The sequence below is a fragment of the Mesoplodon mirus genome (assembly GCF_964341445.2).
Source record: "Mesoplodon mirus genome assembly, chromosome: 4".
Taxonomy (NCBI): Eukaryota; Metazoa; Chordata; class Mammalia; order Artiodactyla; family Ziphiidae; genus Mesoplodon; species Mesoplodon mirus.
The window spans coordinates 150,512,447-150,530,028 of NC_138979.1; the positions used below are offsets into that span (position 1 = coordinate 150,512,447).

The 17,582-nt window shown below is 38.3% G+C and overlaps 1 protein-coding gene across 5 annotated transcripts in view; it reads right to left on the minus strand.

Annotated features, from left to right (window-relative positions):
- Positions 1 to 3,006: 3,006 nt before the first annotated feature.
- The window catches only part of PPP2R5E (protein phosphatase 2 regulatory subunit B'epsilon), a 159,160-nt gene continuing 144,584 nt past the window's right edge, over positions 3,007 to 17,582 (minus strand). For 3 of the 5 annotated variants that reach the window (XM_082619907.1, XM_082619904.1, XM_082619903.1), the window contains 4 exons: positions 17,007 to 17,126; positions 12,609 to 12,736; positions 10,406 to 10,507; positions 4,105 to 5,482 (listed from right to left, as the gene is read on the minus strand). In XM_082619907.1, the coding sequence (XP_082476033.1) occupies positions 5,383 to 5,482; positions 10,406 to 10,507; positions 12,609 to 12,736; positions 17,007 to 17,126 (450 nt within the window). In that variant the 3' untranslated portion in view covers positions 4,105 to 5,382. Of the gene's footprint in view, positions 3,415 to 4,104; positions 5,483 to 10,405; positions 10,508 to 12,608; positions 12,737 to 17,006; positions 17,127 to 17,582 lie in introns of those variants that run through there. The other 2 variants (XM_082619905.1, XM_082619906.1) reach the window with 2 other exon arrangements.

The window sequence follows — 17,582 nt, forward strand, 5'->3', positions numbered from 1 at the left end:
CTGAACATGAAACAGTAATTGGTTAACTCTACATGGTTCCAAATCTGATATGATTTAATTAGCCGAGAGGAAAGCACACCTAAATCAAATGCTTTACAAAGAAAGTATCCCATGGTTGGCTACAGATGACACTCCTCTCAACACATCATGATGAGGCTTATGTCCCCTCCACTTGTATCTGAGCAGACCTTGTCATTGTTTGACCAAGAAAATATTACAGAAGTGATGCCAGGACAGTTTCTGGGCCCAGGCCTTAAAGTATTGGCAGTGTCTACTTCCTCTTAAAACACTCATTCCTAGTTGTCATGCTGTGAGGAAGCCCAAGAAGGCATCCCCATAAGGAGGCCCATGTCAAGAAGAACTGAGGCCTCTGGCTGAACCCCAAGCCAACAGCCAGCACCAACTTGCCAACAGCCATATGAGTGAACCATGTTGGAAATAAATTCTCCTATCCCACTTGATAAACCCAAGTTGACACTTGAATAGCAGAGACAAGACATTATTGCCAAGTCCTGCCCACACCATACATTTGTGAACAAATGTTCTGTCACCAAGTTTTGGGGTAGTTTGTTATCCAGCAATAGACATTGGACCGCTCCCTAATCACAAACTGATTTTCTCAAGTTGAAAGCCTGAACATACCAACCCCCACTGCCTCACAGCTACATTGATCAAACCTACCATTAGTATGGTTCAAAAAGGCCATGGACATCAGAAACAGACAAACAAACAAATACACACAGCCAAGCACCTGAAAACTCTTCACTGCTTCTTTATTAGGATGCACCCACAGTACAGAACCTCTCACACACCTGTGAAAGGGGAAGGTTACATTTCCCTTTGGGAGCACCTTCATTTTTGTTTCTGTTACCACTTTGAAGAAAGTAAATCATTTTCAAAGAAAGACATTTTAAAAATCCAAATGTTTTAAGACTCAGCTTGCATTTTGTTGTGTTTGAAAAGGAAGTAGCATATTTTAGCCAGCGTTGGAAGATCGCTTTGTGGCATTTTAACTTTAATGTGGATCAGAAGTCTTCACTGTCTGGTTGAACCAGTCTATAATTTTCATATGCAACTTTTCATATCAAAAATGTTTCATTTTTACCTCTACCCACAAACAGATGCTGTTTAAAAAAACACACACACAACTAAATTTAAAACCAATCATGAACCACAGCATTTCTAACAGGGAAAATGAACTTTTGCTGCCCTCTCCTGCTAAAACAATGAAATACTAAAATACCAAAAGATTTATGAAGCTAAAGCGAAATCCTCAAACCAAAAGCAATGGACATGTCATTCTCATTATACCTCAATCAAAAATCAGACAACAACCAGAAAATGTATTGGTAATATTTATATTTGAAAGTTCCCCATTGATACATGAGGTCTGGATTACAACTTATATACAATAAGTGATTTCCAAAAAAGTAAAGAAAGAGAAGGGAAGGAAGGAAGGAAAGAAAGGAAGGAGGGAAGGAGGGAGGGAAGGAAGGAGGGAAGGAAGGAGGGAGGGAGGGAGGGTAGAAAAGGAAACCTATATTCATAGACATCATAATATGGGATGTTTATTTCCAAGAGAGATACTACTGCTGCTATCGTGCACAAGAAGCAGCACAAATTAACACTAGATTAAAATTTGCTCAACTTTCTCTCAAGATGCACAATCCTTTTAGAGTTTCAAAATTAAATACTGAGAAATATAAAATGCATTGCCAATATAGCTACTACAAAAATCCTTTGTGGCTCATTCCTTAACTCCACTCAGAGAAGCAGCTGAGCCAGAATATAAAAATAAAAATATTGATGTGCAAATAAAATATCACTGATAATGTCTGGTGCCACCTTTTTGCTATAGTTGACTGTCACTTTGTTGTAACATTGGTAATAGCATCAAAAGAGAGAATCTCTTCAATTCTTGGGCCAGGTCAGTGCATCCAATTAAAGGGAAGAAAAAACAAAACAGAAGAAACAAAACAAAACAAAACAAACAAAAACCTCTGAACATTTAAAAATGCCAATAACATCCATACATCTTCCCTTTCCCACCCCCCGATCCCCACAAAAAAATAAAAAAGCTTTTAAAGCTCTAAATATACTTTTTTTTTTCTTTCCATAGTGTGATTGAGCCTAGGGCTATACATTTAAGTATAGCAGGTGCAATTATAAGCAATTCCTAGCTCTGCACCCTGGACTGTCTCACGCATAGGAGGAGGTACAAAATAAATTAAACCCTTCCACTTAGGCAAGTGAGCCCAAGATGAAGGAGCATAACCCTGCTTGTGAGTATCCAGAGGCATTGAGGGTATTATCTATGTCTTACTTTTTTTATTTTTTATTTTATAAAAAACAGATGTCAGGGAGAGCAAAATATAATAAAATTTAAAAGGACGAAAACACTGAAGGAAAACAACTGGAGACACCTGCACAATGAGAAAAGGAATGCATGCTTGATTCAAAGTATGAGATGGGTCAATTCACTCACATGGTTGTTCTAGGCCCACAGCCTAAGGCCTCAGCATCCTTCTAAACCACAGGGTTCTGTTATTGTTTTTTATTTTTTCTTCCAAAGACACTCTTAATCCTACCCCTGAAACCAATATGGTAGGGATAAGGTTGGAGTGATCATCACTCACTAACTACAATATTTGCTATTTAAAAAATATATTTATATATAGTTCTGGAAATTAGGAAGCAAACAAAATATAACACAAAGATGCATTTGTCACAATTAACTCAAGTTGCAGCAACAGCAGAAATGTGGGAAAGGACAAAGAGAGGGCTGCTGCAAATGCAGCAAGTACGTCCTTAAATATGTCACATAGTGCAACAGTCAGATTACCTCAGTTACTGTGCATCACTGGACACAACATGACAAATGCCACATTGTCACTTTCAGTTAAAAAAGAAAAGACAGTGTTTCTTCTCAGAAGTTGCCCTATGAATTTTAGACATATATCTATAATAACTTCTTTAAATATGTCTAAAATTTGGCTTTATTCTTCCCAGTTTGGAATGATCAACATATGAAATTGACATCAAGGATATCGGTGTAGCTCTCACCTTAACTCTGAGGACAGGGTAAGGTGCAAAAAAGGATCCTCGTCTTTCTCATTTCAAATGACTGCATTTCATTCTAATGGGCAGAGATATTTCATAAACCTGTGATTGTAATGTCCTCAATCTAAAAAGATGAATTAATGGCAAACAAAAGTTTATATTATCAAAATTAAATGTAAAGCAGAGTTAAAACTAACAGGCTAAAATTCAAGGGCTAAAGGAGATGATTTGTTACAAATTTATTTTTATCTTTAGCATTTGAACTTGCACCTTTGCTCCATTACTTTTAACGTTAAGTTGTTTTCATCTTTGGCAGCCTCTGCCAGCTTTACATTGAATTCCCATTAATGTTCTCTAAAAAAAAAAAATCTATTAATTCCATTAAACCATGTTGTGTTTGGTATTGCATATGACTCTTTTACTGCTGTTTCTTTTTCAGAATTAACAATGCCAAATTTTGTTTTTGTTTTACAAAGTTATTGAGATGACAATATCCATAATCAGCTGACTTTTATGCATAAACTGTGACCTGATAATCCTGAAACACTTAATAGGGGAAAAGGGTCAGTGGCTTCTTTTTTTCCTTTTTTCTTATAAAGAATAAAACTGCATATTCTACCTTATATTTTAAATGGAAGGAAGAAAATATACAAGCCCATATTGATACCACATTTCTATTAAGAGCAACAACAGTTCATATGTTCCTGTTTGCTACTATCACAATTCAACACATGAACGCAGAATCAGCTCTATACCACGAATACTGCTGGAAGGGATTGTTTAGGATTATCAACTCACTGCTGCCAAGTCCATAACAAGCAAAAGCATCCTGGAAATAAATCCCAAAACACATACCTTTCAGTACATAATAATGCAACTGCTTTAGGTAAGTACATAATGTACACAAGTTTTATCAGCATTTTAACTCCCCAAGATGTAAGCTTCCTCTTTTAAATACAAAGCAGAGAGCCAATAAGATAGATCTATAATACAGCCTTAGATTTTGTTTTTTGTTTTTCTTAAACAATTTGGTCACAATGCACCTTTGATATAAAAGCATTTTTAAACTTTATTATTAATACTCAGGACATTAGGAATTTCCAGATTTTTTCAGTAGCATTTGTAGAACCACTTTTGGTAACAAATACAGTAGTTAGGAATACGCATTCAATTCAGAATGCATAATAATGTTTATCCTGAATCCCTTCTGGCTAAAAACAGGGTTGGCGCTGTGATGGGATATAGAATGAGAATCTACAAAAAACACTGTAATATGTTTGTTTTTTTCCCAGAGGCTTCATCCTCTTTTGCTGGAATACTTTATAAATACATATTAAAAAGTAAGGCAACAACTCCAAACAGTCCAAGCTGTTTGCTCAACTCTATTCCCAATTAGATTCGCAATCCTGGTGATCAATTTCATGGTTGTACTGTTTAGTGTTTGTCTTTCTTATTTCAAAATGGTCCAAAAGGATGTCTTCTGACATTTCTAAAACATCTCTGGTTTGTGTGTTCAATGACATACATAACTAATACTGGTCAGGTACTGAACCCTATGATGTCCCAGTGCCTGTTTTCAAAGGATTCAAGACATTGATTTGGAGTCACCATAAACTGATGCGTGAATCCAAAATTCCCTTCCCTACTATGTTTATCACCTGCTCTCTTTTACTCCTAATTTGAAAACTAAAGGAGTACCAGGACTACCTGCTTACTGGAAAGATGTTCACTCCAGTGAACAAAACTTTTATCAGGGGCCTTTATAATTCACGGCCCCATTCCACGTGGACATTCAACTCATGAAGATGTGCAAAAGGAAAAGAGGTCAAATTACAGTCAAGTTACCCAGAGGAGGATGTTATACAAACTTATAAGGAAATGACAGTCTTTTTTTTCCCCTTCCTTTACTATAAATACACTTAACAGCTTAGCAGAAAGACAAGCTAAATTTAAGATTGTTCACATTTGAAAATTGTTTCATACTCTCTGCTAATGATAAATAAGGAACTCCCAATAATGGAATTTTAATATACAAATTTCATTGACAGATCTTTGTAGACTGCTTTTTTTTTTTTTTAAAGAGGGTTAGAACAATGATTATGTTTGCCAAGTTCTGAGAAGTCCATCTACTGTCCAAACTTTGGACTGAAGTCCTTATTTTTTTTTCCTTTACTTAGAGACAGGTATATACAGTGCTGTTGTAATAATGAAACAAATGTGAAATCTACTGTAAAGTTGCACAATACAGAAAACTGCTGCTCCATCTTCTACTACATAAATGTGTGACTCCACAGGTTAGTAAGGTTGTTGTCATTATTTTTGTTAAGTTGGAATTATCCCATCACGTCTAAGACCTCTCTTTAACTCCAGATCCTCCAGTTTTTTCCACAATTCTTCACGCTCCTTTTCTTTCTTTTTCTCACTGGGGAAAAAATAGAATAATAGGTAAACAACTGAGAAAGTTTAAAGAGATTATCCAACAATAACTGCCCCTTTGACATACTTTCCCCCAGACTTTTTAAAAGGTCTCTGAAAAGTTTGGCATTTTTAGTTTTTCTCTCTCTTGCTTTTTATTTTTTCTTGACACTTATATAGACATAAAATAGAGTAGGAGATGACAAGAATATTTTAATATTTCACATTAATATTCCTTTATACTTAGCTTAATAAAGAAAATTAACTTCAAAATTACCAAGAAAGAAAAATGATGATCACTTTTATGTATCTGTTATCCTAAAACCAATGGTACATTATTCATTTTTACTTTGGTCTAGTTCAAATCTGATTTTCTTTTTGTCTCCAAATAGTTTCTCAAAAGGGTTGCTAGAGACGACACTGATACAAAGAATGTAGTAGGTCAAGAAAATGTACTTCCTCTTTATTATGCCATTTTTCTTACATTATGTATATGTAAACTCTTTAGCAGAATCTTGTCCTTATAAGTCTTAAACCACAAAATCCACATTACTAACTTATTTTATACCTATATATATGGACGAATTAAACATTCTTCTGTGATTTCAGTTTTAATTCTGGACAGAACTTTGTTGATATTATTGGGTATTAAATTTTTAATGTTCCAAGCCTTCAAATTTGGCTCAATATCAATTTGACTAATGACTTCCAGACTTTTCAGATTTCACTGTTTGGTAAAATTTACCAAAAAACTAGATGTTCAAAATAGGGTAGGGACTCCCCTGGTGGAGCAGTGGTTAAGAATCTGCCTGCCAGTGCAGAGGACACAGGTTCGAGCCCTGGTCCGGGAAGATCCCACATGCCATGGAGCAACTAAGCCCCAGAGCCACAACTACTGAGCCTGCGCTCTAAAGCCTGCGAGCCACAACTGCTGAAGCCCGTGTGCCTAGAGCCCGTGCTCTGCAACAAGAGAAGTCACCACAATGAGAAGCCTGCGTGCTTCAATGAAGAGTAGCCCCCACTCACAACTAGAGAAAGCCTGTGCGTGGCAACGAAGACCCAACACAGCCAAAAATAAACAGATAGATAGATAGATAGATAGATAGATAGGGTAAACAAATTTTATTTTGCCAAGGACACTTTTAGATTACCATATTTTTATAAAATAAAGAATGTTAACTTTAACATCAATGAAGTAATAAGTACACAAACCAGGAACACACGGCTATACTATACATTAAATAATTTCATATTTATTAAAAATAATTCACTACACTGTCCCTAGTTTCTTCATGTTGTGATGAACCAGTAAACAGCAGACCCAGATAACATTTGTGAATCCATAAATTCAGATAAATCCTGAAAACAGGGGCTCTGCCACCCCAGGCATAGAAGATTATGGTCCTTATGCAACTTCACTTGGTAAGAATTTAACTTCACTTAGTAAGAATTTTGTACTTTACTACAGTACAATATGTACTCAGGGAAGGAAATCCACATAGGTTAAGTGAAATGTGTATATAATTCCATTGCCTCATATTTTTTATTGTCACCAATTTTTAAAAGGTTATATTGGTATCTACAGCAACAGAAATTAATCTTCACCCCCCCGCCAAAATGTCTCTAGAAATATCTAAGGAATTTTATAACCTCATTCCACTAGAGTATTGAGGGAACATTTAATTATATAATATGGTAATTAATATTATCATTTTATAATTATTATTTTGGTCATTTAAGCCTTGTTTACTACAACTAGTTCCAACCAGCTCAAATACAATCTACACAATATGAATTTCAGTGAGTGTAATAGTTTTTCAAACAGTTACCTACTTGGTAATTTTGATCCTGAAAATCTTTATTTATAGGGTAACAAGGGCAAGATTAGATAATTCTCCAACTATTATGGATACTAGATTCTTAACTGTAAAGCAAGCTGTTTGGTAAATTATCACTTTTGGTTTCTCAGTACAGTCTGGGGATAATATTAGGTCTAAATAAATGTTATCACAGAACACTGATTTAAAAGTAAATTCTACAGATCCTGCTGAGTTTCAATGCATATTGATCTTCCTATTTGGAGGAGGAAGAAGATGGTAAGCAAGGGCTTAGAGAACTTATCCAACTAAAAAACAGCTTAAACATACGTTAGGTTCTTACTGCCCTAATCTGCAGTTTAAATTAAGTGCTGACATAATTAAAACACTCATCTTGTTACTGAAGCATTTCATGAGTCTTTGATCAAGAGTTGCATGGCAATCATCACAGTCTATCCTGTGGGGCTTTTCTTCCAGATGAACTTCTTGCTGAGTTATCATACATCTTTTACACTGACAACTTTATCTTCAAAAATCCTAAATATTTCTGAGATAGCTTCTGTCACCCCCATTCTTTCCCACTTTTCTCTCTCCCTGTAGGTGGCAATTTAAAACTCCACCAAGTTGTCATACTAGGGATAATGTCAAACTCTCTTCCAGTTTCAATTTCACAGAGCACTAATGGTGGCATATGTATCAATATCTATCACTGTTACTTACTCCACCCACCTGTTTTCAGATTTGTAATACTTAAAAAATTTTTATCTGAACTGAAACAGTTAGTTACTTCTTGCCTTCCGGAAGTGAAATCCTCCTTTCATTTCTTGTCTAACAATACCAAATAAATCTCTTTAGTCTCTTTTTCTCTTCCCACATCCATGGAAAGACCAGTATTTCCAACTATTCAATACAACCTTATATTGCTCACTTGACAAAATATTACCCTGGCTTTAAAAAAACCCTCTGTCATTAAGAAAGTCCACTCACTATAAGTCGCTTTAATATACCAGATTATCACAATCAGCTTCATAGTGTCTATTCCTGGTCCCCTTGGTTCATTCTTATCTTTTTCAAGAGTTTGGCCTATTTAGTTTAAATGATAAATGATCAGAAAACAGTTCTGAAATTCAACAGAAATGAATGAATTTAATTCAATTGATATGAATATTTTAGAAATAAGGTCTTTAATAGTCTTAATGGAATTCTACAGATTTAATCCTTATTCAACTAGGATAATAAAAATGGGTTTTTACTTACCATAAAAGAAAGGATATTATGTACAATGCACTCCTTAATTGTATGTCACAGTATAAAAATGTGTCCTGTATCTCCTTTACTTAAATAACATTTTTTTAAAGATTTTAATTTAAGTTTGGAATATGGAGGGTTACTATAAATTTAATGATCTGCAGAAACTATAAATACTGTATAGTAAATTAAAAGTTCTTTAGGTATGGTACAACATATCCAATAACTGGTATTTATTTCAATGTGGCATAAAAAATCTCAGTCTCTTCTCTCTACCATTAAACACTTGCCATATTCCACAATTAAGTCGCTTTTCTATACTGCATCCTGGTAATTAAAAAAAAAAATAGGCTTCCCTGGTGGCGCAGTGGTTGAGAGTCCGCCTGCCCATGCAGGGGACACAGGTTTGTGCCCCGGTCCAGGAAGATTCCACATGCCGTGGAGCGGCTGGGCCCGTGAGCCATGGCCACTGAGCCAGCGCGTCCGGAGCCTGTGCTCCACAACGAGAAAGGCCACAACAGTGAGAGGCCCGCGTACCAAAAAAAAAAAAAAAAAAAAAAAAAAATCACTGTGAAGGTCCTTTGTCCCTGCCACCAAACCTTTCCTTTCATTGCTCTTTTTATCTAAAATCCAAGTAACACATTAAAAATTGGGCAAAGATGCAAGGGAACCACAGATAGTTTTGCTCAGGAGGTTCAGCCAGGTGTTGAGCATGAAAACTCTGGGATCCTTGAAGGTCCGTGGTTTTATGATATACACAAAGCTGACATTTTCTTCTGGATAAGAAAAGCCAACCCAGAGGCTCAACTACTAACAAGCTCTCCAGACTTTCCTCAATCTCTCCAAGTATATCAAGCCAGGGTCTGAATATCTGTGTACCCCCAAAATTGATATGCTGAAATCCTAACCCACAGAGGTGACGGTATTAGTAGGTGGGGCTTTGGGGAAGTGATTAGGTCATGAGGGTGGAGCCCTCATGGATGGGATTAGTGCTCTTATAAAAGAGACCCCACAGAGATCCCTCGTCCCTTCCACCATGTGAAGACATAGTGAGACCAGCTACGAACCAGAAAGAGGTCCCTCATCCAACCATGCTGGTGCCATGCTCTTGGACTTCTAGACTCCAGAGCTGTGAGCAATACATTTTTGTTCTTTATAAGCTACCCATAAAATACCCATAATGTGGTCTTTTGTCATAGCAGCCCAAACGGACTAAGACACATCTTTTGGAAAGTGAACACATTGAACAAGAAATAACAAAAGTGAAGAATCATGTAAATGAACTCAAGAAAGGCCTATTAAACCAGAGCATTTACTATAAAGAGTTCAACTGGTTTCTGCTCTCCTTTGATCTTAAACATTTCAAGATCTGTATAATACACTTTACCTCCTACTCCTTCTTTTCACTGCTCTCTAAATCATAAGGAATTTGTTGGGTTTTAGTATAGAAAGTAAGTTCTGGGCCAAAGAGCTAAACAAAAACGGTGCCTCATCTCTCCTGCTGCTGGAGTGAAGTACAAATCAGTTCAGAATCTAGTTCAGAATGGGAGTGACTCCAGATGGCAAACTACCTGATGGTCCCCTTAAGTGGACCTGAAATACCAGTTATGTGCCAGGCTCTTAACCCTGAGGCAGAAGAGAAACATTATGGAAGGGAAGAGGGAAAGCAGCCTTTTTCAAAGTGACACTTTGTTACCCAGTGGCAGACTAATAAAGTCACAGCTAATGAGCATGTGAAAATGAATATGGAAATAAATAAAATTCACTGCTTAGGATTTCAGGTACAATTAGGCAACTTCAGCAAAGAGCAAAAAAAGAACTCAATAGTATTATGCACGGCTGACAAAAAAGCTTTAAAAAGTTACCGCTGACGATCTGACTTGTATGTGGCTGTCAGCTCATCAAACATGGTGCTGTTCATTTCCATAAATGCCTTCAACACATTGTACACTAATGCCACGATAGCCCTGGAAGCACAGAGAGAAGGGAACGTATTGGTTAGTCCTACACAATGGGAAGCTGAATGAAGAGAGCGGATGTACAGCCTTTATCTGAATGAGCTCCTCACACTGCAATCTCCATCCCTTTTTAGTTGGAACAACTAGAAATGACCTACAATTCACTTCCACATCAAGAGAGCTACATTCTTTAGGTAAGATATCTTTCTGAGGGGTTGGCAGGATTAGAAAAACAAAATCTAATTTTGCCCTCCTGATTATGGGTACCCAGAATAGACTTGCCTGTGGGCACTTGTTAATTTAATTTAATAAAAAGGCAAGTATAAAAAATAAAGCAACTTCACCCTAAAAATGAGCACCTGTGGTAGGACCAACCTTCGAGACCTGAATTTGCATAGAATTTTATTTTTAAAGTGATAATATACATAATTCATCAAAATCAAAGGCTGTTCCCATGGTAACAAATTTTATATATCTATAAATCATATTCAAAGATGATACCAAGCCTCTGTAAGCTGGGCAGTTTAATACAAGTTATGTCTCCAGTTGGGATTTGCATCAGTCCATCCACTCCTTAGTCCCCTTGCTGACCCAATACACAGGCTGGTAAGGTAACTGGCAAGCTGGTGATGGCTGCTACCAGCTGTGGAATACTAAACAGCTAAAGAGCCAAACGGCTGCCTATGCTTATCAAGTGGAAGAAAAAGCTCTTGGCAACGTGAGGATTCTGCCGTGATGGGCTTGGTATCTTCAGACTAGAGTCTAAATAACACTGCCCTTTGCAAAACTACACGACATTACTTCCCTTTAGTGTGTTTTGAATACCATTGAAGAAGGCATTGGTAAAAGTTAGGCCATATAATAAACCCTGGGTTTGATGTTTCTAAAACATTTGTAAGAAAGTGGACTTGCTGTGTTGCTTCTGCCCTGTGTTTCCATTAAAAGGGAAACTTATGGGGAACGACCTTCTCAAATAGGATGGGCAGTGACGGAGAAGAGCCAAATACAATCTACTGAGCAGTTACAGACACTTGCTAGAACCACTCTCTAGGTTCTCAAGAGGCTATCTACATAATGAGATTTGTTTGCTAGCTCTTTATAAGTTTTAGTCATAAAATTTGACAAATGTGAAAAGTAAGAAATATGGCATTTTATAGTTGTATGTAAAACTTTTAGACATACTACGAATATACTAAATTATCTCTAATTTTTAAGGCCACATTAAATTTTCTTTCTATTCCACAGAGAAATATGTAAAGCTCTTCAAATACAGAATGCTTTAACTTTCGTAAGACTAGATGATAAACTCCTCTTTGAACATTTTTAAATGTTTTTCCCCCTAGAGAACCCATATAGTGACTGAACTGGTTTTTAAGAAACCGATCTTGTTAAAACGCAAATCAGTTCAGAGCACTTCCCTTCTTACAACTCTTTAGTGTTTCATCATCCACTAGGTGAAGACTCACGCGGGCACCACTCCACTTTCTAACCCTACCTTCCAGCAACCTCCCCAAATGACCTTGTGCTTCAGCCCTCCCAAATTCACGGGTCTCAGAACATGACAGGTGCTTCTTACCTTTTTGTGCGTTTCTTATGTGATGGGTAGACCCACTATCTGAATGGACTTCTCCATCCCATCCACCTGCCAAATTCTTTTAAGATTCAGTTTGAGCATCATCACCCTAGCAATATCCACAGACTTCTCCTCTTGATCCAGAGCATCCCCAAAATACCTCAGCTACATTCACAGACAGGTCAAGAAGCCCTCAAGTAAACAGACATCTGAATATAAGAGCACTTAAAACACTGTTTTATAAAATATCTGTTTATTTGTGGGTCTCCCAAACCAGTCAGTGAATTTCTAAAATGTAGGGATTTTATCTTTTCACATATCTATCTTCAGCATCAAGCACAGCATCTGACACATAGCATACATGCAAGACATTTTATTAAGCAAAAGAGAAGGAGGGAGGAAGAGAGGCCAAAGGAGGGGGGAGAGAGAGAAGGAGGGAAGGAGGGATGGAGGGAGGGGGGAGGGAAGAAGGAAGGAAGCAAGCAAGGAAGGAAGGGGAGGGGGGAGGGACGGAGGGGGAGAACTGTGAAAACCTACGGATTCCAATGTTCTTTTGAAATCCTATAAAGACTGGAAAACATGATGGGAAGGATGACATTAGAGTTTTCTTCTATCAAACTCATGATGTATTCATTATTCCAATAATAGAGTGCCCTTTCCGCCACCTTTGAGAAAAGAAAAATAAAATATTAAGAGAGAAAGATAAAACAAAATTATAATCTCTTCAAACAAAAGTATTTTAAGACCATCTTAATATCATTCAATCAAGTATAAAATTAAATATTAATCACACTTTACATTTTTGTGGATTTAAAATCTTTCAGAAAGTTCCAAAGTGGTTCATCAATTTGGGGAAGAAAAAGAAGTTTTCCTACCTACTTATTTATATTCTCCTTTAACAATGCCCATTTCATCTGATTCCACATTTTCCCTACACAGCTCGCAAGCTCCAGACACCCTCACCCTACTTCTATATGCTACACTGTTTTCCCCATCACTTTAATCCCCTTCCTGGATCACCTCTTTCATCCCACACACTGTAGATCAACCACAAGGCGCAGCGCGCGGCTGGCCTTCAGTCAGTAGCTGCTGAAGAAAACCCAGCTGCCTATCCCTGCAGAGCAGGCGCATTTGCTAAGCACCTCCTATGGCCAGGCACTGTGCCCACCCTGCAGGCAGAATGTGTCATCCTTACCACCATCCAAGGAGTGGGAACCACTGTACAGAAGAGGGCACTGAGGTTCAGAGAGATTGGGAACCTGGCCACAGTCACACTGCTAGTCAATGATAAACTGGGATGTGAGTCTAGTGCCCAGACTCTTTCTAGAGTTCATTTCTGGTCCCTTCCTTTGAACTGGCTAAGCCAGGAGGAAGTCACTCAGTTTAGGACTCAGGGACACTGGCTGTATGTACATTCGCTTGCTATCTCAGACCCCTTTTTTCTGACTGCTACATTTATCAACTGACTCTCTGAATTCAGAGGAAAGCCTCAAAAAAAAAATCTAAAAATTAATCTAAAATAACAATAATAATTCCAATAAACCAAAGTCTCAAAAAAAAATCTAAAAACCTCTAAAAAGAGTTGTTATATGGGGAAAGGGGGAAAAGAGCAGCTTCTTTTATTCATACAGATTAAGAAATTATGTTTTAATTAAATAAATTTAAATTTAACTTAAATGTAATCATTTAATTTAATAAAATGGTACAACCTGTGCCCACCAATAGACTCTGAGAAATTAGAACCTTTCCATTTACATTATTCAATTTGGTTCACAAAAAAATCCTGGGTCTCATAAGGCACTAGACACTGAGAGTACAAAGAAAATAATTCACTATTATTGAATGTTTACTATATGCCAGGCACTGTGGTAAGTGTTTCACTTACATATTTTCTCATTTAATCCTCACAACCAACACACAGAGTAGGTACCATTATTTCTATTTTGCAAATGAGGAAACTGAGGCTCAGAGGAGATAAGCCATTGCCTCAAGGTCACGTGGCTACAAGTGACAGAACCCTAAGTCCCTGCTTAACCTCTTCACTCTATTATCCCTATGGAGCTCGTGTGCTGGTAGGGAAAGGGGGTTCCACGATCCCCAATCCAACATGAACTGTGATAGATGCTGTATCAGATCTAGAAATAAAGTGCCAGAGGAGAGAGCAGAAAGAACAATCCAGATGACTCGGGGGAGAGGAAGGGTGGCAGAAATGTACCATAGGCCATAGCATCTAAGCTGGGCTTTGAAGGATGAAGGAAAGAAGCAAAGGGCATTCCAGGCCAAAGGAATTACAGGAAAGGGGGGCAGGGGTACCAACATGGACAATGTGTCTAGAAACATGAAGCACATGTGGCTGAGGCAGGTAGAGCACAAGGTAAGGAAAGGGCAGGGTGAACAGGAGGAATGGGATGAGGCTGTTCTGAAAACAACCCATAGGAGAAATTCTTAAAGAGACCACAAGAGGATGCTAGGAAAGGCAGAGAGACCTAGGCTTTTCCTAGATCCAACTATGAGTCTAATGTTTACCTGTTACTTAATGCTAATAAGTATCCTAAGCTCTATGTATCTATTTATCAATATGTAAAATCACTTACAGAAAGAAAGTCAGTATCCAGCAAAGCCCTTTAAAGAGGAAAGGCACTGCTTATGCAAAGTGAAAACTAGCATGTCTGACAGCAGGACAGAACCACTACTTTCCTGGGACCCACTGTCTTCCCGCACACACACAGTGCAGTGTCTCTAGCTCAGAGCCTTCTAACCCCAATGCCACACCTGGGCAAGTAGTGAGCGGCATCTGACTACACAGAGTGACACTCGATAAATGTTTGTTGGATGAACCAATGAACACTCAACGAATGAACAAAGAGCCTCCTTACTCTCCTTCTTTCTTTTGTTCTCAGTTTTACTTCTGTCAAGGAATTTAAAATTCTTTTTCCTTCTGCTATGGACTGAATTGTGTCCCCACCCCGCTACCTCCATCCCCGTCTCCCCCTCCTGCAGGAAACCCAAATGCTGAAGCCCTAACCCCTAGTGTGAGTGCATTTGGAGATAGGAGTTAATTAAGATTAAAGGAGGTCATGGGTGGGGCCCTAATATGATAGGCTTGGTGGCCTTATACGGAGAGGAAGAGAGAGATTTCCTTCTCTTTCCTCAAGCATGCAGGAGGGCAAGGTCATGTGAGGACACAGTGAGAAGATGTGCAAGCCAGAAAGAGCCCTCAGAGAAGCATACCACGCTGGCACTTGGATCTCAGACTTCCAGCCTACAGAACTATGAGAAATCAATTCCTGTTGTTTAAGCCACACAGTGTGGGGTGTTTTGTTATGGAAGGCTGCTGCAGTCTAAATGTTTGTGTCCCCCCAAAACTCCTACGTTGAGATCCTAACCTCCAAAGATGATGGGATTGGTGCCTTTTAAAAGAGGCTCCCAAGAGCTCCCTAGCCCCTTCCACCATGTGAGGATACAGCAAGAAGTCTGCGACCCAGAAGAGAGCCCTCACCCAATGGTGCTGCCACTCTGATCTCAGACTGCCAGCCTCTAGGACTGTGAGAAAAAATTTCTGTTGTTTATAAGCCACCAGAGTCTGTGGTATTTTGTTAGAGTAGCCCTAAGACACAGCCCTAGCTAATTATGACACTGTCTCCTTTCTAAGCTTCTGAGCTTCATTTAAGGCTCCCTGGTGGTACTCATTTGAAAAGAGAGTCCTGCTCTTTACCCTCCATTACCACAAACACATGATAAAAACTGAAAAATAAGGTAAACAATCCAGGTATTTGAGCACCACAGGCCATGTGTAATATGTAAAACATCTACATAGTGTCCCGCATTTTAAAAAAAATCTAGATGTGTCATAAGATCTGAAGGTAATGGTTCATGTAATGGTTTCTACTCTTTTTTTGTTTGTTTGTTTGTTTGTTTTGGCTTTGTGGTACAATTGCAAAGTTGTCATAAGATCACTGACTTGACATACTAAGATGTCTTTAGGTCAAAAATTAAAACAACAACTACAGCCAGTGTCTCTAACTATGCAGGATAATGACAGCTCAGAGAAAAGTCCACCATCAAGTCCCCCATGTTAGCAATGGGGTTCTGTGCTGCCAAATACAATCTGAACAGTCTCTTCAAATCAACAGGCAGTATATAGAGTCAGTTCTCTAGGTATGTAACTTGGACCTTTGGTGAGACAGCCAAAGTATAAAACCTAACGTGTTTCACCCAAGATCACCTTCTTCTCTCCAGTGTAGGTCCCACAGCCCTGCTAAAATGTCCCCAGTCAAGAAAAGGGTTGCCCAGGCTCACCCTCCCTGTGTTCTCCCAGAGCGGCCACAAGGAGGCAGAGTGGTGCCACAGGAAGGGCACGGGCTTTCACCAGAAGCGACGCCTATGTGACTCCCCACTCTCTATTAACTGGGGAACTTGAGCAAATCATTCTCTGAGCCTCATTTTTCTCATCTAGAAAGTGGGGGGGGGAAGCCTCAGAGGATAATTTGAAGTTAGGAGTAATGTATGTAAAATATCTAGCACAGTACAGAATATCAGCATTCTCTTTTTCTTTTAAGCTTTATTCAGCATTCTCTCTTACACACTATAGAAGCCCTACCAGTCCACCTCTTATTCAGCCCTTTTACTTGAGACATGTTATTTTACCACTTTGAGGGTCAGTGTTTACATCTGTAAAAATCATAATGCCCTCCTTGCAGAGTGGTCATGAGAATTCAAGTTACTGGACAGAAAGCACCATCACAGCGGCTGTCATGTAACAAGTGTTCAAGATGAAGGTGGTGATTACCAAAAGTATTGTTATCGTGTGAAAAAACAGCCAATAAAAACAACAGGTAGCTAGTGTCCATTACATTTCTTTCAATACCAATGAAACTTTACCAAAATAATACATGTTGTATAAGCCACTCTGGCTCATGCCCTCTTATTACTAACCTGAAAATGGGGGCTAGAGACACACTTGGCAATTTGTTTAAACAAGGGTTCTTGGATTTTGACAAACTGTGAAGGTTCAATCACATCCAATATTTCTTCCAGCTCCCCAAGGAACATAACCTGGAAGTACAGGCAAAACACAAAGTGTCAGGTGCTTGATTAAAAAATCCATACGGACAATGAGGAATAATGAGGGTTTTGTACAGTTTTAATATAATGAAAATTTATACATAAAACCAAACATGAACAAAACAAATCAGGGTTTAACTTATGTTAGATGTTCATTTCACAAGGAATTCACCAGAAAGTACGTGTTAAGAACAAATTCCCTACAGCATTGAAAATGTGATTCTATTTACTTTGGAAAAAATACTCTATGTGCTACATCTATTATACAGAATGAGGGGTACTTACACACTGCAGCAGGGCCCTGGGAAACGGGACTATCCCTTTGGGGCTCTCCTCCCCTCCTCCATATTTTTAAAACAGTGGGCAAGTGGCCCTCCGGCACGATGGACAAAGCTCACAGTGGCAGCACATGCAGATATTTGCCAAACATTTACAGCCCCTGCTATG